The following is a 20365-nucleotide window of genomic DNA, read 5'->3' as shown; positions in this document are numbered from 1 at the left end:
GGCTGTCCACAAGGTTTAGGAGTGTGTTTATGGGAATTTTTGACCATTCTTCCAGAAGCGCATTTGTGAGGTCACACACTGATGTTGGACGAGAAGGCCTGGCTCTCAGTCTCCGCTCTAATTCATCCCAAAGGTGTTCTATCGGGTTGAGGTCAGGACTCTGTGCAGGCCAGTCAAGTTCATCCACACCAGACTCTGTCATCCATGTCTTTATGGACCTTGCTTTGGTCACTGGTGCACAGTCATGTTGGAAGAGGAAGGGGCCAGCTCCAAACTGTTCCCACAAAGTTGGGAGCATGGAATTGTCCAAAATGTCTTGGTATGCTGAAGCATTCAGAGTTCCTTTCACTGGAACTAAGGGGCCGAGCCCAGCTCCTGAAAAACAACCCCACACCATAATCCCCCCTCCACCAAACTTTACACTTGGCACAATGCAGTCAGACAAGTACCGTTCTCCTGGCAACCGCCAAACCCAGACTCGTCCATCAGATTGCCAGATGGAGAAGCGCGATTCGTCACTCCAGAGAACGCGTCTCCACTGCTCTAGAGTCCAGTGGCGGCGTGCTTTACACCACTGCATCCGACGCTTTGCATTGCACTTGGTGATGTACAGCTTGGATGCAGCTGCTCGGCCATGGAAACCCATTCCATGAAGCTCTCTGCGCACTGTTCTTGAGCTAATCTGAAGGCCACATGAAGTTTGGAGGTCTGTAGCGATTGACTCTGCAGAAAGTTGGCGACCTCTTCGCACTATGCGCCTCAGCATCCGCTGACCCCGCTCCGTCAGTTTACGTGGCCTACCACTTCGTGGCTGAGTTGCTGTCGTTCCCAAACACTTCCACGTTCTTATAATACAGCTGACAGTTGAATGTGGAATATTTAGGAGCGAGGAAATTTCACGACTGGATTTGTTGCACAGGTGGCATCGTATCACAGTTCCACGCTGGAATTCACTGAGCTCCTGAGAGCGACCCATTCTTTCACAAATGTTTGTAAAAACAGTCTGCATGCCTAGGTGCTTGATTTTATACACCTGTGGCCATGGAAGTGATTGGAACACCTGATTCTGATTATTTGGATGGGTGAGCGAATACTTTTGGCAATATAATGTATGTGCAAATGAGAAAAATATTTGTTCAGGCAAGCTTGCATTTTATCAAAAAATTCCATATAATTCTGTACATTCAAAAAGGAAAGGGTTTTCCCAGGCCACAAGACATGACAGTAAAAGGGTCAGACATAACAAGGGCAACATGAAATAAACATACACACAGATGCTCTTATATCCATAAAACCAGATGTAGCTGTATATTATATATATATATATATATATATATATATATATATATATATATATATATATATATATATATATATATGTGTGTGTGTGTGTGTGTGTGTGTGTGCGCGTGTGTGTGTCATGCCTGAACACAGCTCAGAGGCAACACACTCACCCAATAACTGCCTGGGACGCAAGACTGTGCAAAACGAAGGGAAAGGGCATAAAATGGACAGCATCTAGATAGATGGAAGTGGAGATAAAGATGCAAAGGAAATCGTTTGGTGAAAATTGTGACAATCAGAAATTGGATAACTGCGGCTTGCTTAAGTCACACCCGAGTCATCCATCATGGAAATAAAGACAGGATGGCTAGGGGTGAAGGACCCACACATCCATCTGTTTTGTTGACAGAGTGAGTAGAAAAGTGTGACCCTCAGCTACCCTGTGCCACAACCAACACACAGATAGAGGAGGAGATAGCTGCTGTCAGAGAAAGGATAAAGCCAGCATCTCTTTAATCTCTAAAGAATTTCAGATGCATTTCAGATGGATTATATGTATATATTATTTATATATTATTTATTATATTATTTATGGGTGACCCTGTGATTACTGTAGCCTCACATTTCAGTGTTCCTGGCTGACAGAACTGGAACATGGTGCAGTCTTGTGTTATTGTATCTCATCCCACTCAGGGATTAATGTGTTGTGCGTTCTGGGATGCTTTTCTCTTCACCATGTTTGCAAAGACTGGTTAACTGAGGTATGTAGATGTAGACGACCTGTCAGCTCAAATCAGTCTCTTATGACCTCTCATGTTGCAGACCTGCTGCTCAACTGATCTTTTGTCTTCTGTTTTTATATCCTGCTCTCTTCTGTGCAAACACTAGAGACTGATGTGTGTGAAACTCCCAAGAGAATCGGAAATACTCAAAACAATGTGTCCAACAGCAGCAATCACGCCACGGTCAAAGTCAATGAGATCAAATTCTTTATCGGTTCATTTTAACTGAAGCTCTTAAACTAAATTTCAGTGAGTTTATTCATTGCACCATTCTGCCACAAGACTCACTGGTTGCTAATGTACAATTACTGTACAGTTAATGTTTCCATCATTGGTCATTTAAATTGTTTGTATTTTATATAATGTACAAAAAGTGAACCAGTGCAAACAATTTAAATGACCAATGATAAAGTATGTACACCAATCAGGCATAACATTATGGGCACTGAGAGGTTAAGTGAATAACACTGATGATCTCCTCATCATGGCACCTGTTAGTGGGTGGGATATATTAGGCAGCAAGTGAACATTTTGTCCTCAAAGTTGATGTGTTAGAAGCAGGAAAAATGGGCAAGCGTAAGGATTTGAGCGAGTTTGACAAGGGCCAAATTGTGATGGCTAGACGACTGGATCAGAGCATCTCCAAAACTGCAGCTCTTGTGGGGTGTTCCTGGTCTGCATTGGTCAGTATCTATCAAAAGTGGTCCAAGGAAGGAACAGTGGTGAACTGGCAGCAGGGTCATGGGCGGCCAAGGCTCATTGATGCACGTGGGGAGTGAGGGCTGACCCATATGGTCCGATCCAACAGATTTGGCAACAAAACCACAATACAATATTAGGCATGGTGGTCATAATGTTATGCCTGATAGGTGTGTGTGTGTGTATATATCTACACAGTTAATCTTACTTAAAATTCTCAGATTTTTCTTAATATTTTTTATGTTCATATTTTTTATTGTTGTGCACCAATACACCAAGGCAAATTCCTTGTATGTGTAAAACCCAAAGTACTTCACAATACAGCTGATTCTGTTTGGATGATTGAATAATGGCATGAATGAGTATTTGTACAGATGTTCCTGATTTAAACCGGATGTTATATCAAAAAATGAATAATGTTTATAGATATCTCTTTTTCTCTTGTTTATGGTTGCTTTACACAGTGGCAAAGCAATACACAGACAAATCTGACTAATCGGATGAACGGCTTAAACAGACAGGTGACAAAAGAATCTACTGCAGCGTTGTTTAACACAAGGTTACAGTAGAGGTCATGAAAATGATTAATGCCTCTCTCTCACTCTTTCCTATATTAGGTTAGTACAGTGTGTAGTAGAGCCTGTAGGAGCTCAGACGTCTCCTACTGTCTGCTGTTTACTCCCATTAGACCCCTCCTGTGCAGACAAAAACACACACACACACACGTACATCAAGTATATTCTAAATATAGAAAAGTACATGACTGTTCTCTCTTTCCTCCTTGCTTTAATTTAAGGAACTGTTGATGAGTATAATCATGCATAAGTAGGTAATCGTGCAATATGGATTATTATTAACCTTCTTGCACATGTACGCACGTATTTAGTGTTCACTTACTGAAAGATTACAAACAAAATGTCAGATATCACATTGTTTTGTTTCTCATTTACATAAAGTTTACACCCACCCAAAATCATCACTTTCCACGCTGCTAGATCGTCAGGCTACAGTGAAATCCAATTAAAAGCTTCCATAGTGAGATCTCAAAATATAACATTCATTCATCCTCAGTCAACTTTCTCTCATTCATCCTCAGTCAGTGCTTTATCTTCCTCATGTAGCATATCCCAGAAACACACCTTGTAGGAAGTGGGAATACACATGGAATGGAATGCCAGTCCTGCACAGTGCATGCACACACACATTCCCATATTCATTTATTTACATCCAGAGCAATTTAGAGTATCTTGTTCACCAAATGGCATGTTGACATGGAGGTTGGGGAAAACTGATTAACCTGCAGGACACACTCTGGACATGGGAGAACCATGTGAAAGTGCACACAGACAGTAACCCGGGTTCAGGATCAAACCAAGGACCCAAAAACCAAACCTTTTTATCCCTGCTGAATCTAAACACTGCCTTTACCTTCAAAATTAGACCTGAGCACTGAGAGGGTCAGGTCACATGATATACACTCACATTTCTTTCAAGATGAATTATAAACTAGGGATATATTTTCTTTTTAAATTTGCATTCTACTGCATGTGTTTAAAATGATTAAAAAATCAGGTTTTCTTTTTAGTAAAAATGTCTTGCTAAATGGACAGTTAGTGATGTTTATGGTTACCCACTTCGTTTTTTTTTGTTAACCCTATATCTGAGAAAACAAGGACATCAAAAGATCAAGGGTCAGTGTGGACATGCTGGTGAAACAAAGCGACAAAAATTCATTTCCAATACAGGTCAATCTGTCATACACTGATACTGCTGCTTTCCTTATGATTCCTGTATCAGGCTTCACAGTTTACAGGACTCCCAGTTATACTGATTATAGTTTCTGTAAGACTCATGGCTGGTTTTGACCCAGAAAACGGCACAGCCACACCCCCTTTACCCAGTAGTTCCTCTGTCAGAGCTGCTTTATTGGACAAATCACAGTTGTTCTCTGGACCACAGCGCTGGCCTTTCAACTCCCACATAATGAAATACTATATGTCCAAGCTGCTCGTTTGGCCTTTGATGGATGCTGCAACCCTTACTTTTAATGGGTCCAGGGAGAGAGTCAGCGAGATAGAATGCAAGGCAAGACCAAAAGATAAGAAGACAGGAGCGAGCGAGCACGAGCGCGAGCAAGAGCGAAAGAGAGAGAGAGAGAGAGAGAGAGAGAGAGGAAACAAGTTCAGTTTAAAGTCAAGTTCAGTGTGTGCTCTTTCAGTAGTAAGATGCAGCTGGCATTCTGATGCTGTTTCCTCCTCGCAGTTAAACAAGCATCGTGGTTCTGCACTGCTCAGCTCTGGGATAGAGTGCAGAGTGCTGATGCAGGCTAAATCAGGCATGCAAATTACACTCACGCTAACTCAGATGCCAGTATTATTCTCATGGACAATGGACAAAGGTGTCGAGCATCTTATCCCTGAGCAGCTCAAGACTACGCTACATGATGAACATCGACTTCAGCCTTCCGCCTTAGAATCACATACTGCTGGGGTTTCGGCTCGATGAAGTCCATACTATAGCCCGTCAATGAAACGTTATTGCCTAAGGACACAGGACCCTGGAGGCTCTCTCATCAATTATCCATCTGCACTACATCAATCCAGTGCACATCAGCAATCTGTCAGTACGGTCAGAGGACTCAACAGGACTGAAGGTTAAAGCTGATACTTTTTCCTCACACCAGATGTCAAACATATCAGGACCTTAAAAGGATATGGACACACACACACGTCTCCCTACACAGAACTGAAGCAGAACTGCTATATATGCATATACATCAGGCAAGAAGCAGAGGAAAGGAGTCGCATATATAGTTCAAGAAGAGGGTGGTATTTAATCTTCCCTAAATAATTAATATCAGATACAAGAGCCTGCTCATCTTTTTTCTCTCTTTCAGATAAAGTGACACTGAAACTGAGTCCATGTACACACATACACACTGATACACACTATAAGTGAACAGTTCAGGCCAGATTCACACCTCACCTACACACTGTATAAACAAAGGGCCATTTAGGTGAATGCATATAGTTAATTATCACCTTTAAAAGTGGTTACAATACTCTTTAATAACTTACTGGTAACTATGTATAGTATGATGTGTAGTATTATATAAACGTTACACCCATATGTGCTTGCTGAACGCAGAACAGTTCATCCCAGATTTATTCTCTCTTTCTAGGAAGGATTTTCACCAGATTTTGGAGCGTGAACACAAATTCCCCACAGCCATTCACCCACAGGAGCATTAGTGAGATCAGGCAGTGATGCCAGAAGAGGAGGAAGGTCTGGGTTCCAGGTCATCCCAAAGGCATTCAGTGGGATTGGAGTTCAGGACACTTCCACACGAACCTTGACAAAGAATATTTTCATGGATCTCACTTTCTGACAGGGACATTGGGGTTTTTACTTTCACACAGTATGCAGTCAGATATGAAGCTTGCGTGAAAAAGAAATACCACATTTATTAATCTGAACATGAGTTTTTGCACGATGCATTTAGAGTTCATGCATTCATCCTGGTCAGAGTCAGAGTTTGACTTTGTCCTCAAAGTTGATGTGTTAGAAGCAGGAAAAATGGACAAGCGTAAGGATTTGAGCCAGTTTGACAAGGGCCAAATTGTGATGGCTAGACCACTGGATCAGAGCATCTCCAAAACTGCAGCTCTTGTGGGGTGTTCCCGGTCTGCAGTGGTCAGTATCTATTAAGTGGTCCAAGGAAGGAACAGTGGTGAACCAGCGACAGGATCATTGATGCACATGGGGAGTGAAGGCTGGCCCGTGTGATCCGATCCAACAGACGAGCTACTGTTGCTGAAGAAGTTAATTCTGGTTCTGACAGAAAGGTGCCAGAATACACAGTGCATGACAGGTCAGGGCTGTCATGGCAACAAAAGGGGGACCAACACAATATTAGGCAGGTGGTCATAATGTTATGCCTGATCAGTGTATGTATGAGCGAGTTATTAACTCAACTGATTTAGCAGAGTTTGAGGAAGAGCCAGATCCACAGATCAATCTGACCATGTTTTCGATAGGTATTGTGAAACGGTTCATATTTAATTTGGATGCAGACGCAGATTTTCGGAACACTAAACAGACACAGATGCAGTATAACTGTATTACAAGCCTACACCAAGTCATTAGTATTAACTACTAATGAATACTGGGTAATTGCTCAGTAAATCATAATAAACTAAAGTTCATTATGAGCTAAGCAATAATTACAGAGTTATACGTCTTCTGCATAATAAAAAGTTAAACTAATAACCATCCACAAGCGGAAGTGAAAAGATATCAGTGGGGAGGAGGCGGGTTGAACCGGCAGGTGATTCTCACCTTACTCTGTGTGTGCTCTCGCTGAGAATACTTATATATATATTTTTTTTACCTTTTAGAGAGAACACCATGAACTAGAATGTGAGAAAGAGCTGAGAGCTGAGCTGAACTCTGGGTGTTTGTGCATGTGTGTGTCTGAGAGGGAGAATTTAAAATAAAAGAAGCAGGAAGTTTCTGTAAAACCTCTAGAGTCCTCCTTCTCACCCACATATGCCAGGGTTCTACAGCGCAGTTATATATTATTTAAATAATACATAATATAAAATACCCTGAACTACAAAAATTAAACAAACTAAAATAGTGCATTTGGATAATGAAAATAGAGACATATGTAATTGTGTCACTTCAGTTGTGGTGCTGCAAAGTTTCGTTCAGAAATCACACTGACGGTTCCTGCATTAATCAGTACGTCACTCAGTTATACTATTTCTTTAGCTTATATAGCATTAATCGCATAGTATTAATGTCTTATAACCTGCAGCTCCCTTTTTAACATCAAAACCACTGCATCTTTCTAGCTAGCTAGTAGAAATATATGGAAATAGTACATGGAGAATTAAAGAAACTTACAAACCATTACACATTTATTACACCTCCCGTAACACGTTGGATAGGAATAAGTCAATCAACACACTGTTACGTCTGCATTTTCATCCTGATTAGCGAGTCAGGAGTGTGAAACCTGCTACACTGTTAATGAACTGTTTATCAACAGATAGAGCTGCCTTTGAAATTCGTGTCAGTCTTTGGTGCAGAAATGAAGTGTGTGTCTAGTTGTGGAGCTGCTCGGAGGCACGAGCTTGACTTAATATGCAATGCAATCACCTGAGGCTTGAGAATCATATAATAGAAAATCATTAAGCAACTTTTTTTTTAAATGCACAAAATCATTTTGATATAAACCCTTAAACAGGCAAGAGTGAAAAAATGATTAGGACAAATCATTTAATGTCAATCATTTGGTCCAACCATTTGGACTTAAATGAAACATATTCAAATGAATTTTCACAGTATCTGATTTATTTTGCATGTTATGTCTTGTACCTTCCAGTACATGTTGCCTGATTTAGGTACTTATATTTTCTTTCTTTCTTTCTTTCTTTCTTTCATTCATATATCATATATATATATATATATATATATATATATATATATATATATATATATATATATATATATATATATATATATATATATATATATATATATATATACACCAACCAGGCATAACATTATGAGCAGTGACAGGTGAAACACTGAAACACTGATAATCTCCTCATCATGTCACCTGTTAGTGGGTGGGATATATTAAGCAGCAAGTGAACATTTTGTCCTCAAAGTTGATGTGTTAGAAGCATGAAAAATGGGCAAGCGTAAGGATTTGAGCGAGTTTGACAAGGGCCGAATTGTGATGGCTAGACCACTGGATCAGAGCATCTCCAAAACTGCAGCTCTTGTGGGGTGTTCCTGGTCTGCAGTGGTCAGTATCTATCAAAAGTGGTCCAAGGAAGGAACAGTGGTGAACTGGCTACAGGGTCATAGGCAGCCAAGGCTCACTGATGCACGGCTGAGGTGTGGTCCGAACAAACCGCTCAAATTGCTGAAGAAATTAATGCTGGTTCTAATAAAAAGGTGTCAGAATAGACAGTGCATGAACAAAAGGGGGACCAACACAATATTAGGCAGGTGGTCATAATGTTATGCTTGGTCGATATGCATGTATATATTTCTTCAAACTTCTGCTGTCTGAGATGCACTAATATTCTTTGTAAGGTTATCCCAACAGAGGTAAAAACATCTCACACTGAAATCCAACAGTGTCCTGACTCATATTATATCAGACTTGTGGCGATAAAACACTTAATTTTTTACACTGATACAAAAAATGTCTGATAAGCCAAGCACGCCAGTGTACTGGTAAAAAATGTTTAAACGATAAAAGGTAAAATTTAGTTTTCTAACACACAAAAAAAAGCCTTCAGGATAGAGAACTTTGTGATTTCCCAGTGACATGACAAGTTTCATTTATTTGTTCTAATAATTTCAAGGGTAAAAAAAGCAGACTGGTCAGGGGGATGACTGCTCCCAAGGCATTAAAAGTTACTATAAACTGAGAAAAATGACGTTTTTTAATAAAGAGAACATTTTTAATGTTGACAGGATCCTATGGTATAATAGCACACTTCAGGACATGGTGTTACTGGAAAACAGTAACTCTGCTTCCCCACCATGATGCTGCTGTTCTTTCGGCTGTTCCCTGTTCGGGGTTGCCACAGCGGACCATTTGGTTGGCAAATTTCGATATTGGCACAGGTTTTATGCCGGATGCTCTTTCAGACACAACCCTTCCATTTTATCCAGGCTTGGGACCGGCACTGAGAGTTAACTCTTTAGTGGCTGTGGTAACTCCCTGCCCAGGAACCCAGGCAATGAGAGTGCGGGATCCTGCCGCTGGAGCACCAGGAGGCTTCCTGCTTCCTGATTATTTTTCTATAACATCATGCTACAGTTTTTTACTGCTTACTTATCAGATATAATTCCCTTTCATGGTCACACATAAGATGTGTGTGTGTATCTCTTGTCTGTTAGGACATGCTACAGTGCTGTGAGACAAACAATACTGCTTCTCCTAGACCATTGTAATAAACTCAGCATGATCTCATTTCCCCATGGAGTGAATTTCCTGTATAACGTACATAAAGCAAAAGCATCATCATAAACCTGTGCCAGTTTTGTACGCACCCTTCTTGTGCGATTTGCAAACACACACACAGTTCTTTGTATCTCACGTTTAAGAACAAGGGCTAAACAAGATATATGTGCGTGTGTGGCTTAGAAGCTGTTATTATGTAAATTGTGATCTGTGATCCCAGCATGGACGTGCTAAAGATATCAATTCAAAGCTGTCCTTGTAATATATGGCTTGTGCGTGGTGTAACTTTTCGGTTCAAACACATTCGAGGATTTAGGTATCATGAATACTGATTTGCCTGCAATGTAATTACAATCTCGTCACTGCTTTTACGTACAATTACTTTTGACACGAACACAACTGGGATGTCCCTCAGTGCCTGCACTAATTTGGCTGCTTCTCAGTCAAAGTGTAACTACTGATAGAAGCTGGTAGAGGGCGTTGTTTTGTTTTTGTTGAACGAATCCAATCTTCTTAATAGGGCACACTGACATTTAAAGCGTGACATAACACTACATCTGCCACCGAGTGTCTTGTGGTACTACAAGAAACCCAACCTTGTTTGTGTAACGTGTGTGTGATTTATATTTATCTTATTTATACATCTGAGCAGCTGAGATGGTTAAGCGCCTTACTCCAGCAGTGAAAGCTTAATGGTACTGGGATTTGAACTCGCAACATTCTAATCAACTGTCTGAACAGTTGAGCTACCGCTGTGTGTGTTTGTGGTTTCTCGCCAGCATGCTGTGTGCAGGTTTTTTCAGCGAGTGATTGCGCAGGTGGCTGCTTGTGAAATCTCTTGTAAAATGTTCTGTGCTGAGGGAAACAGCCCGATTTTTTAAACAACCCACCATTCACATGTCTGTCTGTCTCCATCTGTAAGCAGACACCATGACTGCCTGATAGGAACTCCCCGAGAGCCCTACATGGCTGGCCTGCACTTCTCTGCTCCACTGGATATGAAATCTTATACCGCTTTGGCAGTCACTGTACAGCCACGGAATATGTGAGAGAAGGGGACTGCAGATCAATAAAGACACTAAGCTTGGATGTGAAGCATGTTAGTGCGGGACAAGCTGGACTGCAGTAAGGCTTTCTACTTCCTCATAGCAACATACATAAGGAGGAAATCAGACATCTGATGCTGAGTTTACCAATACTCTCAGTAGCATTAGTGTTCACACACAAACAAGAATTTTATTGATATGATATATGTGGAACCATATTTAGATGTTTAAGAGCCTGGATCCTACTTTTACTTAGCTAGGTCTAGTTAAAACATTCTGCAAGATGTTCGGTCTAAGAACCTGGATGACAGCAACACACGTGGCCATAAGATCTTAAATGTATTGTATTCCAGCATATGCATGCACAGAATTATTTATAATGATCTTTATTTATTTGGCAGCAAGTTTTAAATGACTTTCAGATATACAACTGATCATTTATATTGCATATTGTTCATGATATTGCAGGCCATCACTGATCCAGCTGGGATATACCGTGTACCGGTAGGCATTCAATGGGGTACATAATACGCATTGGAGGATTCAGGCTGTAATCAGACCTCAATTTATCAGTGCCTGGTTCAAGGTGAGGCACTGGCTATAGCACATCAGAGGAAGGTGAGGTGTGCATGTGGATGTGCATGAATATCCCTCAGAGGCGGTCACGATCCAAATCAGGAGACAAAAGCGAAGAACAGTGAAATGAAATTGGAAATTTCACTGGCATTTCAGATACTCTGGAGGAGAATTTGTGTGGATGGGCCCTGCAACAGTATAGCATAGTGTGGGCACAGCGGTGGCCATAGGCCGTCAACGTCGGCTCTGCATCATAGGGACACACAAGTTGGTAAGGTAATCCATCCCCTAACCCCCTCCAAGGAATTCCACAAAGGGATTTCCCTTTGGAGCAGACACAGGATGAAACTCTCAGACATGCCTTTAGGGCAAGTGAAAGTAACTGATGGTCAGTGGGTTCAGCTCAACATTGGAATCTCCTTCCCCTATTTCATATTATTAAAGCCGACGCAAAACACTCAGACTAAGGGGGCAGCATCTTACATTAGAGGATTAAAAAAACTTAGAAATGACTGGCTGTCCATTAATTATCTAAAAATCTGTGTCACATGATATGGTAATAATCAGATGACCAAAAAACTGTACAAAATTTGGTCTGTATATTTCTGAGGAGATGATGGAGAAAAATATATACCTGGATGGTTCAGCTGAAGATTGAACATGATGCATTTACTCCAGGCCCAAAAGCAAATCTAACCCTGAATAAGGCATATACAATGGAAAATCCAGGTATTTTTCACCTTCGGTGGTTTATGCAGTACAACTGCAGCACAGCCAGTGCCGGTACGAAATTCTAGTCTCGTTAATATTCAAACACCTTCGAAGACAAAATCGTTTAGACTAACAAAATTTTCTGAGTGCAATTGTGAAAAGAAATAAGCAGCCTTTGAAGACAGACATACCAGCATAGAAGGCCTGAGAAATCACACTACTCACACTAAGACTTCTCCACTCCAATCGATCAGAATGACAGGTAAATTAGGCTGCTGTCTGATTCCACATTCGGCTCTCTAATTATTACCATATTACACATTTTCATCATCCCATCTCCTCCCTCGGGCAGCAGGACAATAAATGGCTGACTTATATTGAACTTCCTTCTGGACATGGAAAAAGCCAATCAACTGACGCTTGAATTCTTCATAAATCATCGCCACTCTAAACTGACCCTGTGTGAACTCCAACGTTGCTTTCTGTTGTATGACTCCTGCAGGTTCAACCAGCAGCCTTGAATAAAAACAACAAGCAGGGCAGCTGGCTGCTAAGGTCGTCTTAAGAGTCCTTCACCAAATCCAGTTATGAATCTGGCTCTAATATCAAAGATTCCAGATAACATGTCTGGAGCTGGATGGTGGAGACCACCAACCTTTCAACAGCAAACATTTAAAATATTAACAATGCTTCTCATTCTTTTCATTCAACCACCCAGTACAAAAACAGCTACACAGGAGCAAGACTACAAGCATTTACAAGCTGTCATGACTGAGCTGGTTTTAAACAAAAACTGCTATTTAGATATTATATAATAATCAGGACTTAGCATAGTCTCATGCCCAGAGTCAAATACCAGCTAAACTAATGCAGCAAAATGACTCACTGTGGGGTAACATGAGGTGAACTGACACTACACTGAGGTGAAAACAACCTAAAGCTTCAATAACGCTTTTCTGCAGACTATGGCACCCTCTTCTGGCAATTCATGTGTGCTCAGGATTAGCGTATAATAATGCGGAAAGAGGATAAAAAAGTCCTAAGGGTCCTGCAATGCTCTTAAAATCTGCTCAAATGGAGGATTAAATTCATTTATTCAGCGCATTACCCCTGCTGCAGTGCTGTTTGTCTGTTTCAGTGTATTCCAGTCAGATTCTTCAGGAGGCAACATTTCTATTCTCGATACACCTGTCTGCTGAGCTTGCTTATTTTTGGGCACATTTGAGAGCAATATTGTATTTATGTGTCTCTGAGTAGAATAGTGATGAAAGCAAATATGAATAAGTTCTTCGAAATAAACAGATAATGTATTATAAACAAGTGTGTGTAGGGGGGGTAACGTTCTTGTGGGTGAGAGCAAGCAGGAAGTTATGAAGTATACAGGATCAAGGAAGGCCTCTTTCATTAACATGAATGTACAGTGTTTATTCATGCATCCTTGGTAACTGCCTGGTCAGGGTTTAAATAAAGCTAGCAGTTTGTTTATATTTTGGGAAATAAAACCAACTTCAAGTAATGATTTGTACAAGTGGGATTTTAACAAAAATGGTCACGCACACACCAACAATTATGAACTGGAGAGATGAAGCTGAGGGTGAGGAATCATGTTTCACACACCATGCACACAGCACTGGCATTTATTCTTCAGTTTTCTGGGAGAATAGTGGCTAGATTTGATAACTAAATAAAAGACCCTCAGTGCAAAAGTGTCATATACACTATATGGCCAAAGGTATAAAGAGTTTTGAACATCCCATTCCAAAAACCATGGGCATTAATACGGAGTTGTTCCTTCTTTGCTGCTATAATAAGCTCTACCCTGCTAGATTTGGGAATGTGCCTGTGGGGATTTGTGTTCATTCAGCCACATGAGCATAACAGGTTGCTCTCTGCTGTCTGGCAACAAGACCTGGTGTGAAGTTGCCTTTCAAATTCATCCCAAAGGTGTTCAGTGGGGTTGAGGTCAGTGCACTGGGCAGGATATTAGAGTTTGTCTACTCCAGTGTTGGCAAACTGTGTCTTCATAGATCTCACTTTGTGCACAATTGCAGTGTCATGCTGGAACATGTTTGGGCCTCTTAGTTCCAGTGATGGAAGAGTTCAATGCTACAACATTGTAGCAGCTGTTAGTGGAAGACCCTCTTATGGGTGTTAAGGTCAGGTGTCTGCAAAAGTTTGGCCATATCTTGTTGCTGAGATGCATTGCATAAATATTAAGTCCAGTGTTTTCCGTGTACTGTTTCAACAGTGGATTGAGAAAATGAGCTTTTGCATTTTCATTAGTCAGTAAAATAGCTATAAAACGTGATGGTATCTGCTCTAGCTTTTGACGTCAGAGCAGCCAACAACCACTAACGTCTCACAGGAATAATGAAAGTACAGTGCCAACAAAAAAAATGGCATATCACTGAATACATCCATAATATTTTACCAGAAACATATTTACTTACTGTTTTAAGGTCCTGAACGTAATGTGTGCCAAAATTTCTTTTTGGTTAAAGTTCTGCCAGTATAATCTCCTAAGGCAGGGACATCCAATCTTATCCACAAAGGGCCGGTTTGGCTGCAGGTTTTCATTTCAATCAAGCAGGAGCCACACCTGAGCCACCTACCTCAGGTGTGGCTTCTGCCTGGTTGGAATGAAAACCTGCACCCACACCGGCCCTTTGTGGATAAGATTGGACACGCCTGTCCTAAGGTATTATAGGATGTTATGTACATGACGGTGATGCAGAGCTAAATAAAAGGTCATTACCTGTGATGCGGTGTTGTTTGGTGCTGACCCGGTTGCTAATCTGGACAGTGCAGCACAAGTGTAGCATAGCCAGCATGGTCAGAATCATCACCACACTCTGTACAAGCAGAGTCAGCTCAAACTGCTTCCCGACCCTGCAGACACACACACATACACATACACATACACACACGTACACAGTACTTCTGTAATATGGGTTCCTGTTGCTTAATCACATCTAAAAATTCAACCTCTGTGAAACAGTACTGCAGGAAGTGAAGAATTATTTCTCCTGCACTCACCAGAAGAAGATGCGCAGTATATTGGCGATGAGCAGAACCAGGCACACCCGGGTGGAGAAGCCCTCTGTGTTGCTGGTTTTCTGGATCTCCTGGTACTGGGGGATGTATGGTACTGCACCCCCAAACACCATCACACATGAGGCTAGCCATGACAGAAGAGTCCATGAGCTTTCCATTGACCCGACTGACTCCTCCAGCTCAGGGTCCATGGCTCAGTGCCCCACCAGCACCAACAACTCCTCCTCCACCTCCACCACAGCCGCCGCCTCTGCTGCTGCTGAACTCATACACTCGTCCTGAGATCATTTACATACAGAAGAGAATTTACATACAGAAGGGAAAAGCACAAAGTATAATCAGTACAAAAAAAAAAAGTAAGTGTGCAATGTTGTATCAAAAGAATGTAAGGATAATTTGCAGATTTAAAGCAATAATTGTAAGGCAATTATTGCATTAAAGGGATGGTGTCATTTTAACTGCCCTCTGTTGCCTGCAAGGAGAAATATAATTGCAACACAAGCCCTTCTCTTCACCCAAGTTTAAGCTATTCACTCTGGCTTGAGGTGGATCTTATTTCAGGATCAGAAATGTTATCCAGATTAAATTAAATTATCCAGATTATCCATTGCATGACAATAATGCAAATCTCACTTTTTTATGGTTTATATGAATATTCAATGTCATTGTTAATACGACTTTAATGGTATTGATGGATTTAATATGTATAAACCATGGAAATGTTATCTATTTTGTATTATTGTTATTAATTATTTGTATTTATTTATTTATAGGAAAATATCAACAAATACATGATCTTAAAATATCAGGAAATATGCTTTTAATACCAGAAAATAATTGAGAGGAAACAAAACACTTTCATTTCAGCCATACACCTGACTTAATTTATTTTTTTTGACTGACTGAACTTTGAGTTTTCTCTGTACGTGTCCATGCATGTACCTAAACACAGCTACACAGACGCTGACACTGAAACTGTACTATGATTCTCTACCTCACCTCAAACAGGATTAATTACTCATCTTAAGCAGGATTAATTACTCCCAGAGTGTTCCTGCCCTTCATTACCACGCTCAGAGCATGATGGTGTGAACTATGAACATTTTTTAACCCGGTGTGAATGAGCAATATGTATTCTATAGCAATGAGAGAGAGAGAGAGAGAGAGAGAGAGAGAGGTGACTATATCCTGACACAGGGTTGCAGTAAAATGTCTAAATCCAATTTCAGCTCAGCCTCATGCCACCCCCTGCTTTATGAAATCTTTTATCATCTAAATGCAGCAGGTTTTCCTTCTTTCCACTTCCTGTGCAAACCTGCAGATTAAACACCACTTCCTAAAAATAGCTCTATTGCAAAGAAATTGCCTCTTCAAACTCTGGCCCTATTTTCTCAGCTAGATGAGACTATAGAAAGTCTGCACCCACAACATTCTGCTCTTTTTCCTCCCTCTTAGACCACAGGGCTAGGGTTAGGCTCCTGAACATCTAGGATTTCCCAAACAGTTATGAACGGCTTTCGAACATTCCTCACACACACACGGAAATTTGAAAAAGGTATTCATGGAGATATCTTTGGGGGCTTTCACACTTGCAGTTTAGTCTGAAAACAACACAAAAAGTTGCATGAAAAATTCCATAAAAATTCTTTATGTTAAGACTGTCATGTGAAACACACCACAGTATTGAACCTGAGACTACTGTTGCACTAAATCTGTGTCAAGATTCCTGCGAATCCATTACAGCACAGTGAAATTCTTTCTTCGCATATCCCAAGTTTTGAAAGCTGGGGTTAGAGCACAGAGTTAGCCATGATACAGGACTCCTGGAGCATTAAGGACCTTGCTCAGGGGCTCAACAGTGGCAGCTTGGTGGTGCTGGGGCTTGAATGTCAGTCTTCTGATCAACAACCGAGAGCCTTAACCACTTGAGCTATCAATGCGGACTGCAGCGAACATGTGCAATGTGAGAACCAGCTTAGCATGTTGCTGTAATATATGCAGTGTAGTATTTCATCATATGTCCTCTGGAATCTCTTAATATGCTGTGATATTTACTACCTGGTATCTATACATACTAGCATATAAGTGAACAATTATTCACTGTTTCTGTGCAAAGTCATAAAGACACTCTATATAAATAAAACAGGGCCGTCATAAGACTTCACAACTGACCAGATATCACTGAATGGTGTAGCAGGACCACTGATATGTTAGAGAGTTTGTGTGGGAGGCACTGATAATTATTATATCTCACACACACTAGTGCCTGAAACACTGCATATGTACTTCATTTATTGCCCACAACATGACACACCTACCTTGTTGTTCTAGTTTAGGTGTACAGTTACAGTTAGCCCTTTATCAGAACAATATTCAGTGTACTGTCCTTAACAGAGCTAAACTGCTACACAAAGCCACTGGATACAAGGACATGCAATTCAAATCATGCTGTTTGTGGCATATTTGCATGAGCAAGGCCTGTGGCAAGACAATAGGAAGATGGAAAAGCTTGAGCAGTGCGCTGTTTGTGGAACATGTTGATACTTGTGTGATCGTTGTGACCTGATTATGCAATAAATTTACACAGCGCAGTTTAAAATGAGACGCTTGCATCAGGAAGGGCATCCAGAGTAAAACCTGTGCCAAAATCAAATATAGGTATCGGCTGGTCCACTGTGGAGACCTAGAACAGGGAGCAGGCAAAGAAAGACACCAACAACAACAACAACTGACTGTCTAGAGTTTCCAGGCTGTAGCTACAGTACAGGAAAAGATTGAATGGAAAAATCCACCCATGTCAATGAACTTCTTTCATTGACATACTCCTATTTTCCTGTGCTACCCAAAATGCTGTTCAACTACCTAGTGTTCATAGTACATAGAAGTAGGAAAAGCATGACCTGTGACAGAGAAAAATGCAATTTAATAGTCATTTATCTAGGAATTTCAAGTCAGGAACCTGGGGAAAGGTACCTAGACATCCTGACTGAGTTCTTTGACATAAACAAACCTACAATCCTACAAACTTAATCCTAAAAACTTTCAATCCTACAATCAGCACAAACTCAGCAGTAATAGTCCCATTTTCTTATTTTCTACTTGATAAAACTTTATTTTACTTAATATGTAGCTTTTTGGCTGTGAAAGGGTGCTTTTACTGCTTTGTGAGTTTAGATATGCAACATAATTTCAGTCCAAAGATGAACGTTCATGCAGAAATAATTCATACACTATATGGCCAAAGGTTTGTAGATCTGAGCATAACATGTGTTTCTTGAATATCTCATATCAAATGTCCCGTTATGATAACCTCCACTCTTTTGAGAAGATTTCCCACGAGATTTTGGAGCCACGTTGAGGGAATTGGTGCTCATTCAGGCAAAAGAGCATTAGTGAGGTCACAGGAACTGATGTCAGGAGGATGAGGAGGTCTGGGGTGCAGTGGGTGTTCCAGTTTATCTCAGTGGTGTTCAGTGAGTTTGAGGTAAGGACTCTGTGCAGGTCAAACTGTGGCACACCATGTTTTCATGGAGCTAGCTTTGTGCACAGGGGTATTGTCATGCCGGAAGAGCATACAAAGATATCCATTACATTTATTTGTGTATTTCAAATTTGATCTACGTATGGGTTTGATGGTCAGGTGTCTACAATCTGTCTATTCGTCTAAATATTAAAATTAAAATGTTGAGTCAAATATGATCCTGCTCTGGGCATTCATGTTGTTTATTAGAACACAGTTAGATCGGAGACTCTGGAAAATCAGACTTAAACTTTACAAGTTAAGTGTACAGTGGCTTTTAGCATTAGTTACCTAAAGAGATCAATGCAGCAGTGCTTCAGGCCTTAAATCTTTCTTGATCTCTTACCACTGCATTTGTACACACACCCTGCTCAAAATGTCACCATTCCGGCTAATAATGCCACCAACACCACAACGCTCATCATCTCTGACTAACTAACTAAGTCTCTGTGTTGTTTAGCTGGAACTTGGAGACCAAATGTTCACACTGTCCACTACTTCTATATTCATATCTGATTAATATCACACAGAATGATGCTGGAAATTGTATTGCTCTTAGGAGGAGTTCCCTTATGTATTTCCTGAAATCACTGAACTTATAATTGTTATTAATGCCCCCCCCGTGACGTCAGCACAGCACACAACCACTAACTTCTTACTGGAATAACGGGAAAACAGCACAAACCAGAAAAAAACAGCACTGGCATCACTATCACACATATCTGATTATGAACAAAACGGATCTGTTTCACGGTTGAGTTTTCCTTTAAGAAACTATTGAGTAAATTTAAGCATGAGCATGGGAGGGGGCTGGGCTTTTGCTTATACTACTCACTTTGTTCCCCAGCACACGAGTTTATACGGTATCTACTTCCTTTTTTTCTGACTCGTACAGGACCTTCACACACACACACACACCGTGCAGATTGTGTAAACGCAAGAATGCGGTTTGTTCATGTGTTATGTCTTTTAACACTGAGATTCAGCACTTACAGAAAAGCGCGTTTGGCTAACCCTAGTAGTCTATGAATAGCACGCGCGCGCGCCCTTACATGCTGCAAAAGTGCACGAGACAACTATTCATACTATTCATTTGAATACAAAGAAAGAAAGAAAGAAAGGATAGAAAAAGAAACCACAGCAGTGTCGTTCTGATGGGTTGAATGATGAGTCTTTCGTATGTTTATTATTAAATCCATCAGCAGTGATTAGAGAAATCTAAGAAATGTCTTAACCTTGTAGTGAATGCTGAAGGAAAAGGCAGAAGGAAGCCTGCATACTGTTTTAAACACCAGATTAAATCTTTAAGGGTGTACAGCCTGTTATAGGATTTCCTGTTCTGTTATGTTCACCATGACACTATTCAACAGAATCACTGACACATATATATGTTTGTCCTAAGCATCTTGACATTAGAAGATAAGCTGAATGTTTACCTCTACAAGGCGAAGACTACAGCCAGCAGTTCCTGTCTCCTGTGGGGGTTTAGGAGTTATCACTTACACTGATGCGATTTTTTTACTCCGCGAAATCAACCAAATGCTTCTAAAGGCAGATGAAGGAAGAGGGTTAAATAATAATAATAATATTTTTAAAAAAAAAAATAATACAGACAGAGTCACCGATGGACTCTCCGGGTTAACTCTGAACGCATGTTCTAAATACAGCACAGCCCTAATGAAAGACTGCGGGGCGGAGTGGA

General features: G+C 40.7%; 1 protein-coding gene across 1 annotated transcript in view; it reads right to left on the bottom strand.

Moving 5' to 3' along the window:
- Positions 1 to 20353, bottom strand: part of si:dkey-246g23.2 (solute carrier family 66 member 2) — a 54908-nt gene extending 34555 nt beyond the window's left edge. Inside the window, exons 1-3 of the mRNA XM_058387199.1 lie at positions 20100 to 20353; positions 15126 to 15421; positions 14845 to 14978 (exon numbers count right to left, since the gene is read on the bottom strand). Coding sequence (XP_058243182.1) covers positions 14845 to 14978; positions 15126 to 15334 — 343 coding nt within the window. The 5' untranslated portion in view covers positions 15335 to 15421; positions 20100 to 20353. The remainder of the gene's footprint in view (positions 1 to 14844; positions 14979 to 15125; positions 15422 to 20099) is intronic.
- Between the last annotated feature and the right edge of the window lie 12 nt (positions 20354 to 20365).

The sequence above is a fragment of the Hemibagrus wyckioides genome, linkage group LG04 (assembly GCF_019097595.1).
Source record: "Hemibagrus wyckioides isolate EC202008001 linkage group LG04, SWU_Hwy_1.0, whole genome shotgun sequence".
Taxonomy (NCBI): domain Eukaryota; kingdom Metazoa; phylum Chordata; class Actinopteri; order Siluriformes; family Bagridae; genus Hemibagrus; species Hemibagrus wyckioides.
This window is presented reverse-complemented; position numbering and strand designations above follow the sequence as displayed.